Source organism: Cucumis sativus, chromosome 5 (genome assembly GCF_000004075.3).
Source record: "Cucumis sativus cultivar 9930 chromosome 5, Cucumber_9930_V3, whole genome shotgun sequence".
In the NCBI taxonomy this organism is placed as follows: Eukaryota; Viridiplantae; Streptophyta; class Magnoliopsida; order Cucurbitales; family Cucurbitaceae; genus Cucumis; species Cucumis sativus.
Window position 1 is genome coordinate 30,396,153 of NC_026659.2, and position 19,461 is coordinate 30,415,613.

The 19,461-nt window shown below is 32.8% G+C and overlaps 4 protein-coding genes across 5 annotated transcripts; all 4 read right to left on the reverse strand.

Moving 5' to 3' along the window:
* Positions 1 to 645: 645 nt before the first annotated feature.
* Positions 646 to 4,713, reverse strand: WRKY37 (probable WRKY transcription factor 3-like). The gene is made up of 4 exons (NM_001280778.1): positions 4,309 to 4,713; positions 2,307 to 2,980; positions 2,041 to 2,199; positions 646 to 928 (listed from the first exon to the last, which is right to left on the reverse strand). Exons 1-4 carry the CDS (start codon positions 4,711 to 4,713, stop codon positions 646 to 648), a joined length of 1,521 nt encoding a protein of 506 aa, NP_001267707.1.
* A 6,535-nt stretch (positions 4,714 to 11,248) lies between these two features.
* Positions 11,249 to 14,252, reverse strand: LOC101202842. The gene is made up of 7 exons (XM_004141407.3): positions 13,934 to 14,252; positions 13,653 to 13,747; positions 13,382 to 13,496; positions 13,176 to 13,294; positions 12,338 to 12,530; positions 12,089 to 12,232; positions 11,249 to 11,833 (listed from the first exon to the last, which is right to left on the reverse strand). The coding sequence occupies exons 1-7, from the start codon at positions 14,174 to 14,176 to the stop codon at positions 11,543 to 11,545; spliced, it is 1,200 nt and encodes a 399-aa protein (XP_004141455.1). The 5' UTR covers positions 14,177 to 14,252; the 3' UTR covers positions 11,249 to 11,542.
* Positions 14,253 to 15,641: 1,389 nt separating this feature from the next.
* LOC101203077 (probable prefoldin subunit 2) lies at positions 15,642 to 19,036 on the reverse strand. Of its 2 annotated transcripts, none has more exons than XM_004141408.3 (2): positions 18,795 to 19,036; positions 15,642 to 16,387 (listed from the first exon to the last, which is right to left on the reverse strand). In XM_004141408.3, the coding sequence occupies exon 2, from the start codon at positions 16,379 to 16,381 to the stop codon at positions 15,935 to 15,937; it is 447 nt and encodes a 148-aa protein (XP_004141456.1). In that variant the 5' UTR covers positions 16,382 to 16,387; positions 18,795 to 19,036; the 3' UTR covers positions 15,642 to 15,934. The 2 variants fall into 2 exon arrangements, with proteins under 2 accessions (XP_004141456.1, XP_031740999.1); XM_031885139.1 differs by lacking the exon at positions 18,795 to 19,036 and adding an exon at positions 16,819 to 16,958.
* Positions 16,282 to 18,933, reverse strand: LOC101213193 (hypothetical protein). The gene is made up of 3 exons (XM_011657703.2): positions 18,795 to 18,933; positions 16,819 to 17,926; positions 16,282 to 16,387 (listed from the first exon to the last, which is right to left on the reverse strand). Exon 2 carries the CDS (start codon positions 17,853 to 17,855, stop codon positions 16,851 to 16,853), a length of 1,005 nt encoding a protein of 334 aa, XP_011656005.1. The 5' UTR covers positions 17,856 to 17,926; positions 18,795 to 18,933; the 3' UTR covers positions 16,282 to 16,387; positions 16,819 to 16,850.
* Positions 19,037 to 19,461: the final 425 nt, after the last annotated feature.

Below are 19,461 nucleotides of genomic sequence, written 5' to 3' on the forward strand. Positions count from 1 at the left end.
CTTTTCACAAACAAATGCAGAGATGTATATAGCATAGCATCTTCCCAATGGAACTGTGTCAACTACCCATCTTGATCAATGATAATAATAAAAAAAAAAACAATATAAAGATTGTCAACTTTATACACACAACTACAATTTGTACAGTTCATATTTTGGTATAAACTGAATGAACAACTACAAAATAATGAGATTATACAGTACATAACAATGTCTAGTTTGAATTTTTTTGAAAGTCACACTACACAACAGGTTTCTAAGATTATAGGGAAGGTTACCCCACTTCCTCTACTTTGTAGAATGCAGTTTATATTATACTCTTCACCTCAGCTGCAATGGTGAAATGGGCTCAGGAAGCAGAGATATAAACAAGTAATAACATTATTTGTGATCACATAATATCAGTATGACTGACCTCCTTGTATCTCCCTTAGCATCAGCATGATTGAAAATAGTTTTGGGATGTAAATTGTAGAAGGCATAAGGCAAATGGAGCTCTTTTGACTCAAAACACAAACATAGACTATAAGATTTGAATTCTATGTGACTGGCAGGTTTTTTTTTTTTTCCTTTTCTGTAACCGGTTAGTCATTTGAAATGAAACTACTGACCTTCTGGTTGCACGAAAGATATTGTTGTAGTACTTTACACAGTGATTTGTTCTTCTTTAAGCTGCAAAACGGCAGGTCTCTGGTCATTAGTTCCAAATTCCATCTCTTTAAGTAATGGATGTTTCTGAGCTACAACTTTGAGTGGTTTGATATGGTGGACAGTGTTGTTGACAGTGTGGTGGCTGCTGTTTCTGGCTGCAGGAACATCATGGTTATGTTTCCCTTCGTACGTAGTTACAACAGCTTTCGAGTCTGTTGAAGACCTCTCAACATGCTTTCGGACATTGCACCCAGCACTAGTGCATTTGTAGTAGCTCCTGTTGATAGGAATGTGTCAGAAGAAGTGAGCATCCTAGTTGCCATAAGCTTTGGATTATGTGTACAATGATTTAACACAGATGACTTCACCTCATAAATCTTTAGGCTGATTTAACACTTATAGAAAAAAGAAGAGAATGTAAAAGAAGAATTGTTTTAGAGAACATGAGATGGTCAAAACTCCAAACCAAATGTCGATCCTAAATTCTAACTATCATAGCAACAAAATCACACAGTGGGAGATGAAATCGACTTGGATGTATTCTGTAGCCATACTGAAACGTCACCACCATTTCCCAATATTTTACAATCAAAAGGAGGCCATAATCTCAAAACCCAACATTGTAAAACCCAAATTCAAAACTAAAATGCACTATTCAAAGAATAATAAAGTTCTGTTGTCTCCATATTTTTCTAGAATGAATCTAAGTATTCATTCTCCTATTGAATGAAATAAAATATTTGCCTAATTGACAGAACAAAAAGTAAACAAGCTGGAGTACAGGAGAGTCAGCTGACAAAGATAGCTCAAAATAATAATAAAGCTGGAGTATAGGAGAGTTCAATATTCTTGAAAAGGACAACCTTTTCTTTTTTAATCAGGGAAAGAAAAATAATAATAAAAGATAAAAAAAATAAAAAAAGAAGGAAGTCAAACTTTGAGGGAAAGAATCAAGTAATTACAAGTTACAGCAAAGACATCTTCCATTTGTCAATAAACATTATCTATGACCTAAAGGAATCTGAGCCATGGGCGTGTAAAATACAAACTCAATGCATGTTCATGAATGCAACCAATGGTAGCCCAACCAGTTATTCAGGTCAACTGCAGGCCATTCCAGTAGCTTAAAATTTGACACCAGGTCTAACTTCTATCTTCGTTATAGTAATCATAATTCATCAAATTGAAAAAAAAGAAGTCATAGAAAAATGATGACCCGAGGATCACTTTTTACCTTTAAAAATATCAAGATCACAGATTTTAAAATCTTAAAAGCTCAGACAGAAAAAGGATAGCATGCTTATCATAGGGAATGATAACGATTCCAGGGTAATGATATGGCAAGGCGTAAGCTTATGCCTAGAATAAAAAAGAAGTTAAAGTAACTACCTAGGGTTAGGATTTCCTTTAACCACTTTCTGCCCATACTTGCGCCACCTATAACCGTCATCTAACAGGTCAACCTCACTTCTTGTTTGGACAATGATTTTTGGTTCTGTGAGTGTTTTATGTGACAAGGCAACTCCAGATGTCCCTGCGTCAATGTTCCTGCACTCATGAAGCAAAGCCACAAAGGTTCAGTTTTTTCCTTTTTATTCTTTTTCCCTACAACCAAAGCAAGACAACATATTAAAATTAAAAAATTCCACACATACTGCCGCTTTGGATTTGGCTCATCTTCATCTCTGTCATCCGTTATCTCTGTATCAGCTCGTCCTTCACTGTCACTAGACCCTAATTGCACATTTTCACTTGACTTGTTCAAAATTCCAGCTTGGTTTTGCAAGCCACATTCAGGCTTAATCAATGAATTTGTACATCCAGCCGGCTCAATATTATCTCTTGCACGTTTGTTGGCTGGAGGAGGTTCATGGTTGTGCTGGCCTTTGTAAATAATTTCAGTAATTTGACCATCAGGTGAGCGCTCAATCTTCTTTTTTACGGGACAATTCAAATGAGTGCATTTGTAATAGCTTCGTGGAAATTCACTGCCCTTAACCAACTTCTGCCCATATTTACGCCAGTTATAGCCATCATCTGCAGGTTTATCAGAGCCATGGGGGGGAGGAGGAGGTTGATATTTTCTATCAGAATGAGAAACTTCTGTCGATTCTGCAATCAGACTTTTTGTGTCTGATGTGGAGGGTATTATGGCCAGTTGAGATGCATCATCGAGAGAAAATGATGGATCACGCACTAGCGGTTCTGTAGGAGCTGGTACTGAAGAATGTTGGTATTCAGCTTGCTGCATATGCATATGGGAATTTGCCAATGCTGCTTGAGCAGTAACTTGAGCCAATGCCTGCTGATGCGACATTCCAAATGGACTCTACAGAAATCAACAAATCAATAGGAGGCATACAAGTCACTACCCATGTTGAAATTTCAACAAAGTTTCAGGATGCAAATATGATTATCGTTTGTATGACACATTATACAAGATACTACTATAACTAGAAGGTTAAATCATGGATTTGATTGCAAGACTTTCAAAGTTGTGGCTACTGATCCATATATATTGAAAAGTTTCAAAAAAATTAAACAATCTAAAGAAATTCTAAATTTTCAATTATGTATCTAATAGGTCCTCTCCTTGCAATTAACCAAACCTAACCAAAATCAGCTTGCTATATATATACATATGATGATGGTTTCAATTTCATTTTCCCTTTAAATTTATGCTTGTTTTCATTTTTCTTAAAAACACATTGAATTTCATATTAAAAAGAATCTTAGCATCAAAAGTAAAACAAAATTTAAAAAACTATATTTTGAAGTTTTCAAAAATTGTCTTAGATTTTGAATATGTTTTTAAGGTAGAAAACAAAACAAAGAAAGACACGAGTGGAAGAAGTGTTTATAAATTTGATTTTTAAAAACAGAAAACCAAAAACAAAATAGCTATCAAATGGGGCTTAAATAATATACAATCAATGTGTCATATTGATAGTCATAAACCACCAAAGTTAATGCATCATTCTATTAGACACATAATTGGAAGTATTGGTCGCTATTAGAAACTCATTGAAGTTGAGCGACTAGATAAACATAACTTTGAAGGTTTAAAGACCTATTAGAGATTTTTAAGAAGAACAAATATTAAATAGACACAAACCTCGAAAGTTGTATCAGGAGATTGTTAAATCAACATTGTGAAGGTAAATATATGAAAGTTCAAATTTTGTCTTAGTTTCTTATCGTTTGTCTGTTCAAATTCCCAAAATCCCCAAAGTTATGATACGTTCATTTCAAATATTCAAATGTTATCCAAACATGTTCAACATCAAAAAGTTTTGCCGCAAATTTCGGCAATTTCATTTCTACGAAAAGAGAACCAAAAAATCTCACCGTAAAAAATGAAAAAAAAAACAATTTCAACAAACAATCTAAAACTCAAAAACCATTCTCAACAAGAAGAATTGGATAAACCCCTTTCAGAAAAAGAACTTAATTTCGAAAACAGAACACAAAAACTCTCATTTCTCCAATGATTAACCAAAACCCATTTCATAAAACCAAATTTCTACCATCAAAATCATGAATACATAAAAGAAAGTAGCTTACCCAAAAAATTCAAAGCAAAAGAAAAGGAAATCTCAGAGCAACAGAACAAAAACAAAAACCCCTCTAAGTCAAAATTGGGAGTTGGAATTTTACCTGAGGAGGATAAAACCCCGGCGAATTAAGCAACCCAGAAGGACTAAGCCCCGGAGGAACCGAGAACAGAGGAGAACGAGCTACCACTAAATTCACCGGCTTCGATTGTTTCATCCCAAATTCCAATTCCGAGGCGGGTCCATCCTTGGCGTAATAATTGGGAGTAGACCCAGTTCCGAAAAACCCCATAGCCATCGGAGAAGCCATAGCTCCAGCGAGAAGCTGGGAGAAGGAAGGAGAGTCAACGGCACCGTCGGCGAAGTAACTTGAAAGAAGAGTCATAGGACCAGGGCTAACCCCAGTAGGACCGCCGGTGAAAAAAGCCTCCATAGAAGGACGAGGCGGGAGAGTAATAGTGGGGCGTTGAAGTGGAGGTCTTGTTGCAGAATCGTCCTTCTTAGCCATTGAAGAACTTCTTCAAAAGAAAAATGGATTTCTCTCTCTCTCTATCTCTCTCTTACAAAGTTCCGTATTTGGGGCTTTCGTTTTTGGCTTTCTCAATATTTCGTGCTATCTTCTTCCTCTTCATCTTCACTATAAACTCCACGTAACCTCCAATTCACCATTCTTTTTATTTACTTTCCTTTTACCTTCTCAAAATTTTTACCTTTTTTCTTTAAATAAAAACACTTTTCTCCTCCAAAATCCTTAAGATTGAAAACAATTCTTTCTATTAAGATCTAAACAAAGAGCAATAATCAAGAATTAATGTTAACACACACAACCACATTTGATCTAACCCTTTAACACATATTAGTTATATTCACATCTTCTAACTTTTACTTATCGTATAAAATCTAACCAAATAACTCTAAAGTTAGTGAGTGCCCTAATAGTTATGTGAAAACTCACCGATGATCGACAAAAAAATCATATCCTAAATTTTTTTATACGAGCTATTTCATTTTAGTGATCTTTGTTTTCATATTTACTTTCTCGTTCAACCTTTACAATCACTATTTTACCAATATAGTGCGTATGGATTGTTATTAGTTTTTTCTTTATCATTAATCCATTATTTCACTATGCTGATCAACTCGAGATATTGTAGTCTAATATAGCAAAATTTTATTTTTGATGAACTCAAATATAATAGACATTTATTATTGATAAATTTTCATATACTATTTATCATCGATCTATCAATTATAAAAATGAAATTTTGCAATATTTTTTAAACACTCTCAACCGTCTTATAGTTTAAAACAACTTTCTTTGTTCGAAAAAATATGGTTCTATAAATTTACTTCATTGCTCCTCTTTTTACTTGGAAACTTTATTATTCATTACCTTGATCTAATTTCTTAGCTAATTTAAATTTTCGATGGTCAACCTTTTATTTTTGTTATTGACACATTATTTTAAATGAATGTCAACTATTTGCCTCTTACCATATTATAACATGACAACATCAATAATGTTTAAGTATTTAATATTTAACTATAACCAATTAAGTTAAACTAATCTTTTTTAAAAAATAATAATAATAAATTAAACTAGTGAAATAAATAAATATGAAAATTCAATCACAAATTTATCTTTATATTGCAAATATTAAACCAATTTGTTTGATCCCTAAAAGGAAGAGAACATAATTATCTTTTATTTCTTTCCTTCACAACCATTTTATTTTATATTTCTCTTTTTTTATTAATTAAATTTCAATAAGTTAACAATATTTCACATAGTGAAGAATTTGATGTTTCCAATTTTATTGTTTTCTTTTAACTTTTTTATTACCGTACAGTGAGTGAATTTTTTCCGATAAGATGTTGAGATCGGGAGACTCATACTTGGAGAGAGCTAGAAAAGCCTAAGTCACATTAAAGAGTCACATTTAGAGGATAGCCTAAGTTATTGCTCACTATATCCTCATACTTAGAGAGAACTTAAGTTTCATTGAAAGAGAGTCTCAGATTTGGGAGGATCCGAAGTGATAAATCAAGAAATCTAGCTAGAGATGATGTCCACACAATAATGTTGTTATGAAAATGAAAGGGTGAATTTCTAATATACATTTCAACATTCATAATATATTACAAAACTATACGTAAGACTAAGTTTGATTTAAGATGGTTACATTTGTGAAAGAAAGAGTTGTGTGGTAACCAAATGATATATTTTAACCTATTGTCAGTAAAATGTTACCAAAAGTAAAAAATAATAATAAAGAGAACATATATATATATATGTAAATTATTCTCAACCAGAACATAAAATAAATGAATTAAAATATTTGGTGGTTTAAAAGTTAAATTGACTTTTGTGGGCATATAAGGTGTTCATGAAGACTAAGGGCATTGAAGAAGATGTACAACTTGACCTCAACCACACTCTCCTAACCTCTTTTCTTCATTTATTCTTCCATCATCACTTTTTCCTTTTCAACTTTAATGCTCTCTCTCTATATATTTTTTATATTTTTATTTTGTTTGAGGACCTCTAGATATTTTATTTTTATTGGCGGGCTTTTCAATTACCATTTAAGTTTTTAGAAGCATGTGTTGTTATTTACCTTTTTGTCTCGTATATTAGATGGATGAGTGTGTTTCGTCGGTTGACCTAGGTGACTCAGACTTATCTTATGACGTTTGAAATGTAAAGGAGTGTAGGATAGTATTGGATGTGTGCTTTAGGATCATAAGGGTACAGTGGAGGAGGGATTGTTTGAAATTCGTTTTTGGTCTGCTATTTGTTGAGGTTTCAGTGATTGAAGTTAGTTTAAGAGGTTATCGCCTCGCTTTTGCGATTTTTCGTCAATGATGGAGAATTGGATAATGTGATAACACTTCCCTTGTTGATAGGAGAGGAAAACGTGGCAACCTTAGTGGAATACGTGGTAGTGGAAGACACAGTACGAGAAATCTGGCTTTTAGCAATGAAATAATTTTGTCACTATATTTGTTTTTCGTTGCAAAAAACATTCAATGACGAAAAATCTGTCACATGCAGCCGTCACAAAAGCCTAGTTAGTGAAAGATTGAGACATTTAATAAGAATCTTAAAACACCAATGTAATTTGCTCCGACCGAACATAAAAAATATCAATATGCGATGTTTTTTTGGAGATGTCACTAAATTGTTGCTTTGTAAAAGATAGAGATTAATTATACTATCACTTTTTTTAGAATGTTAAAAGTTAAAGATTATAGCCTCAAGAATATCACAGTTATGCCACAATGTACTTATACACACCTAATACATTACACTTCTTATCGACAGTAAGTATACATTGTTATTGTTAAAAGTTTATATTTGAACAATTGTAAAAATTTATAAATGTTTATAATTGATAAAATCTAAAATTTTATTATAATTTATAAATATTTCGACTAGACTTACAAGTATAACAAAATCTATCGGCAATAAAATCGGAGATTATAGCACTAAATTTTATTAGAGAAACAATTACAAAATCTATTCTCATTTCATAAATTTGAATTAGGACACGTAGGATTATGAGTAGAAGTACGTGTCGTGTACGTTGGCAAAGCAAATTTGAGAATTAAAAGTTTTAAGAAATAGAAATGAGAATGTGTGGGGCCCCATGTAACAAAGAAAAGAAGCATTTCCCAAATCGATTCTTTCTTTTGTTACTTTTGAAAATGAAACCTTATTTTTCACTTTTCTTCTTTCTTTCTTTCTCCCCTTTGCTTAAACAAACTAACTTTTTAACCCTTTAAGAATTTCGTGAGAATCACTTTCATCCTATCTCATAATAAAAAAAATACAACACAAAGAGTTCATTTTATCATACGATAGTGTGTTATGACATAAACAAAATGTTAGATTTTCATAAAGAGTTTGTGTTAGCGATTTCAAAATTTAAGGTTTGATTTTTCTATTTCATAAATTATAAAAGAAAATTATTGTTTAGATCTTTAAATTTGGAGGGTAATTTCAGTTTGGTCTCTAAATTACAAAATGTTACACGTTCATTACGTAAATTGAATAAGTCCATAGGTTTCAAAATGTTATAGTTGTTTTTCCATTTAGATTTAGATTTGAGTTGTGTTTCAATAGTGTTCTTGGATTTTAAGATTTACACTTTTAGTCCTTAAGTTTGTAATTTGATTTCGACGAGTCCATAAGTTTCAAAATGTTACAATCTCACCACTGTGATTTGAGTTCTATTTCAATTTAACCCCTAGCTTTCATTATTTACACTTTTAGTTTGGTTTTAACTTAAGTCCATAAATTTTAAAATAGTATTTTCACTAAATACTTATCACTTTTCGTCTTCTAATTTTAATTTTAATAGTTTAAATTACAAATTTCTACAACTTGAAAACGAAATTGATATAAAAGTAATATAGAATAAATTGAAATAAAACTAAAATAATTGAAAGACTAAAATAATGTTCTCAAACAAATTGGTTAAATATTCAAAATGGAATTTTCTGTCAAACATATTATATTAGTTAACTCCATGAATGTTAATTAAAACATAAAAGAGAATTCATATGACCAACCAACAAAGAAGCTTTTGATTTTCAATACTTTGTTAGTTTTTCACCATTATTGTTTCTGTTACAATAATAATAGTTAATGATTAGCATACATACCTATATATATTAACATAGAACAAATTGGACAACATGTCTCTCATAGTTATTTCTAGGGCAATTTTTTTTTCTTTTGAAGAATTTCTAGGACTTTCTTTTATATATATATATATATTGCCCCACCCATTGAATCCCTAAAAGGACATATAATATGTAACATCATCAAGTTAAATAGTCATTGATATTGATGTTTTAGAATAGTTTTACAATTAATTAATTAAGCAATTAAGCAATCCAAGTGCAATAGATGATTTAAATTTTGAATTGATGAAATTAAAGAAAAACAATTTTTTTAAAAATAGTCAATGATATATATAGATCCAAAATGTAAGTCAAGCCCACAACTTGTCTACTTGATTTGTATTCATTCATTTGAGTTCTATATATAATCTATCTGTTTTATTTTAAATGAGTTGGAATTTTTACTTTATTATTTATTATCGGTTTAAATCTTAACTAAAACAAATTAAAAAGCCAATTGGATGCTTTAAAGAAGAATTTCGTGCACTTTTTTTTAAGGCTAGAGAGTGAATACCTTTCTAAAAAAATTTAAATTGTAAACCACGAAAATTTACGCACCGATCAATTAAAACAAGGGTTTTTTTAGTATAAGATGTTAGAGGTTAATTTGGATAAAAGAGTAAATTGGGTATTTCTGTACGAAATTATAAGTTTATGATCAAAACTAAAGGTTCAATAAACAAAGATCTCATATCCCCCATTCAATTTCATTATAAGTTGAGGTCGAGCCAAAAGAAATCTCAAAGTAGCACAAGCTACTTTGGTTAGCCTTAGTCCAAGTCGGAAGCCACCCAAAGAAATCCAATAAATTTCAACTGTAATAGGGGATTCTCACGCTAAAAATGATTATTATATAATAATAAAAAATACTTATTATATAAAATTTTAGGTTAAATTACAAAATTGATCCATATTATTTTAAAACGATAAATTTGACAACTTTTGTTTTAATTACAATTAATCGCAATTATCAAAAATTAATAAATTTAATTATACAAAAATCATAAATAACATTTATTGATCTCTCCATTTTTTTTTTTTTGTTAAGAACTGGAATCTCTATTATATTATTTTTATCTTTCTTTTCAATCAAAAGAAAGAAGAAGAGATTTTGTTTTAGAAAAAAGAAAAAAGAATCCAATAGTTGGGTTTAGGGTGGTTGGTTGTGAGTTATAGTTCGTGGGCTCAACTATGAACCATGAAGTTGGAAGTTCTTGATTAGTCAAAACAAATGAGATTGTGGAAACACATATCAAATCTCTTCCCTTTTTTTTTTTAACATTTTAAAACTAAATAAAATTAAACTCCAACTCTCTTCTCTTCTTCCATATGTTTATTTAATCGTACTTTTTTATGTTATTATACACGCTGCTTTCCTACTAATTAATCCGAACATATTTATCTCGCATTATCTATCGTTTCTTTAACTAAAAGGAGAAATAAGTGTTTTGAGAACTAAAGATTTGTTATATTTATTGAGTAAATAAAAGTATAGGATCTTAAAATTTCATTCCAACTTTTATTCTTCATAGCTAAAAGGTCAAGTTTTTTACTCTATTAACGAGGGGAGAAATCGAACCTCTAAAATTTGAGATGATATTACATCAATAATATACCCATTTTATTAGTATATAGTATATTAATAATATATCCATAGCATAAAAAGAAAATTTTGCATATTTACCAATTATTCTATACAACAAATTTACAAATATGGAAATGGCACCTGTTATTATTACCCTAATAAATGACCAACAAAACCAAAATACATCTAATCTACTTTTAGTTTTTCCTAAATGTACAATTACTTCTAAAATTATTATTTCCATAAATTTAACACACTCTTTTTTGTTTACAATTTAGGACTATCTCTTTGGGATTAAAATTGAATAATAAATATTAAAGACTTGAATCTTATGATAAATAACCAAAAAGTTTAAAAGGTTTGAAAGTTGAACTAAGAAATTGTGACAGAAGGATTGCAGAATCTTTTCTTTTTTGTTTTTCTGAATAATATAGTCATGCTCGATTGATTCGCGTAGAAATTCAAGACCGATTGTCCTAGTTGATCCGGAGGTAACAAAATCGATAAGTGAGAGTTGAATATAGTCACGACTTTATAAGCAAAATATCGAAATGTCGAATCTAAAATCACTTTGCAATTTTAGTTCACTGTACCAAAATTGTATGAAATAAAAATGATCAAGCCATTAAGAGTTCAATTTTGATCAAAGTTATGACAGTTTTTAGACAAGCAACTCTAATAGGAAGCAAAAGCAATACCATCATTGGAAAGTTAAACTTTTCATTTTGAATTGATTGCTTATCATAATATAAGCATTAAATCCATTAGATTAAATTAAAATTGTCAAAGCGAGATTAACTAAAATAAAATACTGTCTAAGTAATCACAAGATTTGTGATTCTAATCCCCTATAAGATCCAATAGGATTGTAAAGCTACCGTTGTTGATATTATTTTTCAATACATAAGAAATTGTTCATGCATCACAATTTTGGTGACAAAAATCTGGCTTCTACCTCAAATAATCTAAGTTTTTATAAGCAAACATGAACTGCTATACATCTGGGATGATTTTAGGATTGCTTCTTTCTAATGGAAGACCGATGGATAGATGGAAGGATCACTCACAGTTTGATTTCAGAAAAATAGGTTGATGAGACAGCCAAACCTTCCACGTCGTAAGTTCGGACCAGCCTCTGTCTTTTGCCTGGGGCTTCCAGCCAGCAGAACTCGAGGTGGAATGACTTATTATCTGCTACACTTTTGGCTACATCACATGGACATCCCATATACATTCCACCAGGCAACAATGTAATCTGATACCCGCCGTCAAACGTTACCAAGTTGTCCAATTTAGTACCGGTCCAATGCACGTTTGTGGTTACATCTTCATTCATTGATGTTGTTGTAATATCCTGACAGTAGAAGAACAGGTTGCAATTTTAAAATGGAATCATAGATTTCAAGACCCAGTTTGATGGTGGAAGGTGTTAAATCACCGATCGACTAAAAAGCTTAAGCTGAAGGTGAGTGTAAATTTGATTATATCATCAAAGCTCCTGAACCGACATGTTTTAATACTATCTTAAATAATTGATATCATCCAACAGAGGGAGCACTTTGGTTAATGTTCAAAAGATGGGGGAGAGTCCGATTTCAGTGAATCATACCTGGATAATCTGACCATTGTCGTCCATTTGAAGGGATGAAAAAGAATCAGCCTCAGCAATTGTAGCCCCATAAACACCACTTCTTTTTGTTCTAGAATGACCTTTCCAGTCACCAAGAAAAGGGAGAAGCCTGTTTTCCTCATCCTGCGACCATACGATTGTTAGTTCAACACAAAAAAGACCGAAAAATGTTGAAACAAAGAGTGAAATTAAGTCCATCACTTTACTCAAACCAATGCTACAACTTACCGACACAGAATTTGAATTGAGAGGACGATGAAAAAGTTTCCCATCAGTCCTTTCCTCGAGAAAAACAAGCAGCATTTCTATAATTCCTTGTGGGTCCATTATATGAAAAGCTCTTGCCCTCAGATCTCTGTCTGGAATATACAGGCAATTCTCGCATACAATGGAAGGTCGGCGAGAAGGAAGCTTGAGGTTTCTGCATGTTTAAGGGGGTGGTAAAGTAACTACGAATTAGGATTTTGTATAAGTTTGAACAGTTGAAAAAAAAAAGAAAAAAGAACTAATATGCATTCAAGAAAAAGAAACTGCAAAGAAGGATTTTGCAAGTTGAAAAAGTTGGAAAAAAAAAACTACTATATATTGAGCAAGAAAAAAATGGCCGAACGAAAGTACAAACTTAAGAAGTGTGTTCTAGAGAAATATCAACATCAGTTCATTGGCGACATGATTGAAACCAATAAAGGATTTAAGTCAAATGAAGTCGATGATTATGAACGCTCAAGGAAAAGGACTTCATATAAAATGTAATCATTCAGGATTATTAAGAACGTTTATAAATAATTTATGTTGATTGAGCCAGGACAGGAAGGAAGAACAAGCATGGGTAACCTGACGATCACGAAATATTGATGGCAATGGGAATATAACTCCATGAGAAAATATTGAGTTATATAATAATCTTAGAGCAGTATATTTTCTTTACACACCTTTATTTAGTTCATTTCTGGAACTACAATGAGCATGATATGTTCGAGAGCAGATAGGATCACGAATACACAGAAAGTATCACATCTAATCCATTTATACACGAATGCAGATAGGATCATGAATGAACTCTTACTTGGGAAATTCTTCACCGGTATCATCCTCACCCAGCACCCCTTCCCTCAGCACAGTATCCAACATTCCAGCAGTCTGGTACCTTAGAGAAAATGCTTTTTCATTGGGGAAAAAGCCAATCTGCAAGCTAATTGTAGCGGATATTCAGGACAAAATGTATTTTTTGTGTATAAGCATACATACATTGGAATTGGGAGGAAAACTCACCTGCTGATATTTGTCCACAGTGAACATGTTGGTTTCTTTAATTTTATACTCTGCCCACTCCGGCTCGTCGTCGTTACGAGGAAGCGAAACACTTGATTTCTGTTTTATATATAACCTATAAAGTACAATAGAATCAAGAAAACAACAAAATTAGCCGGTGGATTTGTTATGGTAAGTCAGTGACATTGTAAATAAGAGTTGCATTAAGGGCTCACATAAATTGAAACTGAAAAAAGATGAAAACCCATAAATCAAAGTGATTTGCATTTACGTTTGAATGAGACTGATAAGTTCGTCCTCTCCATAAGAGCTCACAGCTAGCTTCGTACTTATTTCATGCAGCAAATTCCCTCGAACGTCATATTGCTAGACAAGTAAATCAATTCTCAATCTTAAGTAAAGAATCAAAACCCCAGATCCCCATTTCTCTAAAAGCTTATAAATCAATAGAACAACCACTCAATTTCCAATAAAATTTGATTAATCGCATACACAACAGCAACTGCCGAAGGAATTAAGCACAAAGTAGAGAAAGAGAAAATTAAGACTGACAAAGAAAGAACCGTTCCACTTTCCGGAGTTGATTTCGAAGAAGCGATAAAGATTATCGATGCTCATTGAGCCTTCGTTAGGTTCCCGAGCATCTCCAACGGCGGTGGATGACTTTGAGGTGGAGGCTTGAATTTTGCAGCTCCGAAGTGAAAGAGTAGAAGTTGAATGGGGAAGAAAGGGGTGGATAGGTCGGAGCTTAGTGATTGTAGAAGGAAGAGAAATTGAATGGCAAATGGACGCCATTGAAGCTGAAGCTGAAGCAGAAGTAGAGATTTCTCTGTTTCAGACGAAAGGTTGAAGAAAAGATACTATTGGATTTAATACCTTATCCCTATTTTCTAAATTGCTCCAATTTAATTTAATTTTCAGTGCAAAGTTCTTTTTATTTTATAAAATAAATTCATTTTTAATGCATTTTAATTTCTAGTACAGATGCAATTTCTTTTTCTTAATTAAAAAAATTTGGTAATGGAAGATCAACAAATTTTGTCTAACTTTTGTATATTAGTTTAAGTGTTATTCATAATTATTCATTACTAATTACTTTTGAAATTGTGTTTAGTTCAAGGGTTAATTCCTTTTTCTTCCGTTTGCTTGCTTCCATGAAAAAATTTGACATATTTCTTTCTTATGTTTTTTCTCTAGTATTCCATTTACAGGATGAATGAATGATGAATGAACCGAAGGCGGTCAATTGGAGATAAGAGAGGTTCAGTCAATGTCAATTTGAAAAAAAGCAAACAATAACATTTAAAAAAAATCAGACTTAATGACCAATTATCGATTCATGATCAGATTTAATTAGACATTCACAAATTGACTCTGAATTACTAATGTTCACCCCTACTCACAAAGCACGGTAAGTATAGAAACATGCTTTTTAAATACTTGTGTGAATATAGATGTTCTTAGATGTTCTGCATAATTTATATAAAGCGATTTCAAAAAAACCAAACTTTCACACCTTGAATTAAATTAAAGCAATTCCAAAAAACCAAACCAAACTTTTACGCCTTGAACCCATGTGCTCTTGAGGTGTTTCGAAGAAATGCATTAAACATATCTGATCTCTAGTACTTAATTATCTTGTTTTCTTTGCTCGTCTTTCCACTGTGTGCATGCTTCATTTAGAAAAGCAACGCAAGTGCATTATTGAAGGTAAAATCTTGATAGAATGTTTGTGTATTCGAATTTCATTTGTTATTTCAAAGGTGACTAAATCTTTAGGAGATTAAATCTTTTCTCTAGGCTCCCTGTCTCCTAATATTTACTAGAAAACAGTAGAAGGTATCTTCAAGTCTGAATAATTCCCACCACAAAGTAATCCACCGAAACCAAACGTAAATTGAGAACTAATACAACCACAAATCACTTTTGCTTTTGCTTTTGCTTTTCGAGACAGAGAACACATACAACCATAAAACTTCGAAAAAGAAAGTTAATTATTTTATTTTAGCTACCAAAAAACCTTCACAAGAAAAGATAACTTACAACGTACTCTCTCAACTCCATTCATCTCAAGGTAGATCGAGCTTTGCCAATTTGGTGAATAGATGTATATTAGATATATAATACAGTTAAATAAATATTGAAGATAATATAATTTATTTATCATACATAAATGTGTAACAATCATACCTACTAATGGATTCAATTAGTCTAATTTCCATTTTTTCCTATATTACTATTGGAAGAGACAACTTTGTAATTTGTGTTAAGAAGGAAGAGTAATCCATTGCAGCATAATCAAAACTAGTGAAGTTCGAAGAGAGTATTCTAAAACTAGAGGGAAAAACTTCCATAACAGATCAAAACAATGAGAATTCAATTTTTTCCCCTCAAAATCAATCTATATATACCATACAAGTCCTGGAATCTTCCTATTGAGAACTGGAAGTTTGTCAAAACAAAAATTCACACAAACATGCTTATAACAGTGAACCATCAGGATGAAAAACTACAAGAATATAATGATAAAAGTTCATGAAGGGGTCGAGAGTTTTAGCTTTCACCTGCAGGGCCTACTAGGACTCCTTGGGCTGCACCTTCTTTCCGCCCACTGTCTTCCTCCTTAGCCTCGCCATCAGGCTTTCTAATCCTGATCTTGTATTTGGCCTCCAAGTCAGATATCTCCTTCTTCTTCTTCTCCAATGCCTCATTGAGTCTCGAAATAACCTCCTCGAGTCCCTCTTTGTTGCGTTGGACAGCCGGCAGGACCTCTTTGATGGTTCTTTCAACCAGCACTCCACCGATCATTCTGTAGCATCTTCTTGATGGGTCAAGTGGCTCAATTGCGGAAATAACCAGAGAGTGTTCACTGGCTTCCATTTCGAGTTCTGTGATTTTTGAGTATATCTGATTCAATTCTGACCTTAAAGCGCCATACATGTTTGCAACCATTTGCTCGTTCACTGGTTCCTTGCGTTCACTCTCACTTGAGCTTGCCATTTTGATCTATCAAGTGGTAGAAACTAAGTTAAACAATTTATAAAACTAGAATAAGAATTACTTTTTACTTTCATCCCCATAAAATATCCAATAATTCTCTCAACCCTTCAAATTCTACCGAGAGTTGCTCATGGAGAATAAGAAATGGCTTTCTAATGGAGGATGGGATCACAGAAGGTGAGGTGGGTAGATGAGAGAGTTTTTTGGTTTTACATGAGTATAATTCCGCCCTTAATTTTAGACTGGAATGAAAACTCTACAAGGGCATTTTTATTTCAGATCGAAACTTTTCACTTTTTATATTATACATACTGAAACCATCTTGACAAAAGAAACACAAAATCATTAATATTACAAGTATAAATAAGCTCATGGTATAGACGAGGGATCCACAATAATATTACGTATCCATTAGTATATCAAGGAAGCTGTCTTACATCAAAAGGGCAACCTCATGATCTTCGTCCGTCTATGCTAAAGGTGGCCTTCCCAACTTTCTGGGTCTCTTTTGCTGCTTAATTTTTACCGTAACATTAATCCCATTATCAATAACAGACTGAAGCACAATTTGAAGCTTCCCTTCTATCCTCTCACCTTTTCTTGGCGTGTATATCAGATTGTGGATATCATCGCCCAATGCTCTCTGGGCCAAAACAGCCCCTACAGCAGCACAGGCAGAGGAATCCTTCCTTGAAGTCAGGTCAAATTTCATGTCTTTAGAAATTGAATGTGCCACAGCAACAACCTTACTAGTCACTCGGTGAATAATGCAGGCTCGAACTGAGGCCTTTGATATGAATATATCAAGACAAAATGGCTCATGGTAAGGACTGGTAAGTTGATTAAATGTGGGTGTCCTAAGCTTCTTCTCAACATCATCATTCTCCCTTTCAACTATTACATATTTGTTCTTCAGATGTTCAGGAAGCTTTACTTGGCCACTTGCCAAACACTTATCAAGTTTATCATTTACTTTGCTTCTTCTTTTCACCATATCTTCCTTTTCCTTTAGAGACTTTTTCTTCCGATGAAAATCAAGGCTACATTCTTCAAACTCTTTGGATGCTTGGTCAAGTTTGTAGAAGAGATTTCCACGTATTCTCATGTTGTCAATATCATCAAAATCTGAATCACAATAATCAACTGGGTCATGAGCCTCATCCTCTAAGGAGTATCTATTTTCAAAGCCAGACCAGCCCTTTTCTCTCGCTTCCCATGCTCTTGCTAAACCACATGAAACTGCCCAAGTATCATCATCTACAAGTTCAACATCATAAGCAACTGAACAAGGTTTATCATCAGGGAACAATGGAGTTAGCTGAGGCCTGCATGAACCATTTGCAATACTATTTGAATGAGCTACTCTTTCATTCTCGCTTCCAATGCTTCCCCCAGGAAATGCTTTTGAGCAAAAGCTGCAGGCCCTCAAAACAAATTGAGGGCTAGTAAAAGCAAACCCTCTCCTCAAGAACATGAAGCCACTTTACAACTTTGAACAAGAACAACCACAGATCCCAACCACCTACTCACATGAACATTATATGCCTAAAGAAACAAAAACAAAACAACCTATAGTGAATGAATTAACTCATCGAACCAAAGCATCAAACAAATGGGCAGCATTATTGATACTGTAAACTAGCACAATTAACTTCTTGTTTTTGAATTTGATGTACGAGGGAAACTCATAAATGTCTTAGTTCCTCTAGTAGCATCTAAATTTGCAATCTGGGTGGATTGTCTTAATCAAACTTTGACCTCAACTTTCTCCTCCCATTTCATCGATAGTGGTCGGAGACTCAGAACTCAAAACCCAGAGCCAAAAGTCAACCAAGCATAAGAAATAGCCACATCTAATGCCCAGTAAGGATATCCCTCAAATCAACATTGCAATCCACACATACTTCCTTCCTCCCTGTTTACAATGGAAGATATATCTGGCAGTCCACCTCGAGAATAGATAGGATGAAGATCATGAAGTTAAATTTTGAATAAGACAACCTCCTTGATAACTCACATATAGATATAGGTACCCTTCAGAGTTTAATTTCAAACGAGGCAGAACCAAACAGCTAAAACATAGTCTTAAATCACCGCTGTCTTATCCCCCAACTACTAGAAGTTAACCAACAACTCCCCGAAACAATAACGTAATTTCATTGAATCAAGACAAAAGCAACATTAAGCACAGAAAGGTAAGTGAAGCAGTTTAGAAACGCAACACAGTTTCAAGCAATAAACCATGGATTAAGTAACTGAGTTCTAGATCAATATATTGGCATAAAGTCTAAAACGATCGCAACAAGAAGCACCTGAGATTTTGATTTCAGAGAAAGAACATAACGAAAATCTATATATACATAAATTGCCCTTGGATTGAGAGGATGAAGATGCATATAACTTAAGTACCTACCTAATAATGAGAGTTGACAAAGAGGGAGAAAAAGAAGAGCTTTGAAATAGACCGACGGTGGCGACGGGGAGATTGTGAAGGAGAGTGAGGGTCGGCGGCAAACGGCGTAGGTCTGGAAAATGGAGTTGCTCAGTCCAATTAGCGCTGAAGACGAACCGATGAAAAAGAGAAGATCGTAGGCTGTTGAAATCTGATTTTAGGGTTTGATTCTTTTTCTCTTTTACTTAAATTACAACTTTTTTTTTTCATATGTTATATAAAATAAATAGGTTAAAGTTGAAAAGAGCTCGAGTCTTGAATCCGTTTTCATCCACATTTAAACTATTTTTAAAAAAAATTAAAATATTTTAATGTTTAAATTATTTTATGAAAAATAAGGGGAAGATATTTTGATTTAGGATTTCTTAACTTAACCAACTCATAATAAATATCTTTAAATTCTTAAAACATTTTAAAGTTTATTTAATTTTTCCCTAAAAAATGAACTAAGTATATGTATAATTTCTTGTAGATCAATGGCCCATAGTCCCATTCACTTATGAAAATGCTTCAATTTGGCCATCCAAAGTTAATTCCAAGAGACAACAAACAGCAGTTTTGGCATTTTGGGGTTTTGTCCACTTTATTATTTAAGATTTAATATTTCAATGAATTAGTCAATGAAGAA

What these genes read in the sequence shown, in the direction of transcription:
- WRKY37 (NM_001280778.1), bottom strand. Translation starts at nt 4,713, where the DNA reads ATGGCTAAGAAGGACGATTCTGCAACAAGACCTCCACTTCAACGCCCC. An exon ending in GAGCCAAATCCAAAGCGGCA is followed by an intron (nt 2,200 to 2,306) that starts GTATGTGTGGAA and finishes TCATGAGTGCAG; the next exon opens with GAACATTGACGCAGGGACAT. An exon ending in AAAGGAAATCCTAACCCTAG is followed by an intron (nt 929 to 2,040) that starts GTAGTTACTTTA and finishes TCCTATCAACAG; the next exon opens with GAGCTACTACAAATGCACTA.
- LOC101203077 (XM_004141408.3), bottom strand. Translation starts at nt 16,381, where the DNA reads ATGGCAAGCTCAAGTGAGAGTGAACGCAAGGAACCAGTGAACGAGCAA.
- LOC101202842 (XM_004141407.3), bottom strand. Translation starts at nt 14,176, where the DNA reads ATGGCGTCCATTTGCCATTCAATTTCTCTTCCTTCTACAATCACTAAG. An exon ending in CTTATCAGTCTCATTCAAAC is followed by an intron (nt 13,497 to 13,652) that starts GTAAATGCAAAT and finishes TGTACTTTATAG; the next exon opens with GTTATATATAAAACAGAAAT. An exon ending in CTGTGGACAAATATCAGCAG is followed by an intron (nt 13,295 to 13,381) that starts GTGAGTTTTCCT and finishes ATTAGCTTGCAG; the next exon opens with ATTGGCTTTTTCCCCAATGA.
- LOC101213193 (XM_011657703.2), bottom strand. Translation starts at nt 17,855, where the DNA reads ATGTTCTTGAGGAGAGGGTTTGCTTTTACTAGCCCTCAATTTGTTTTG.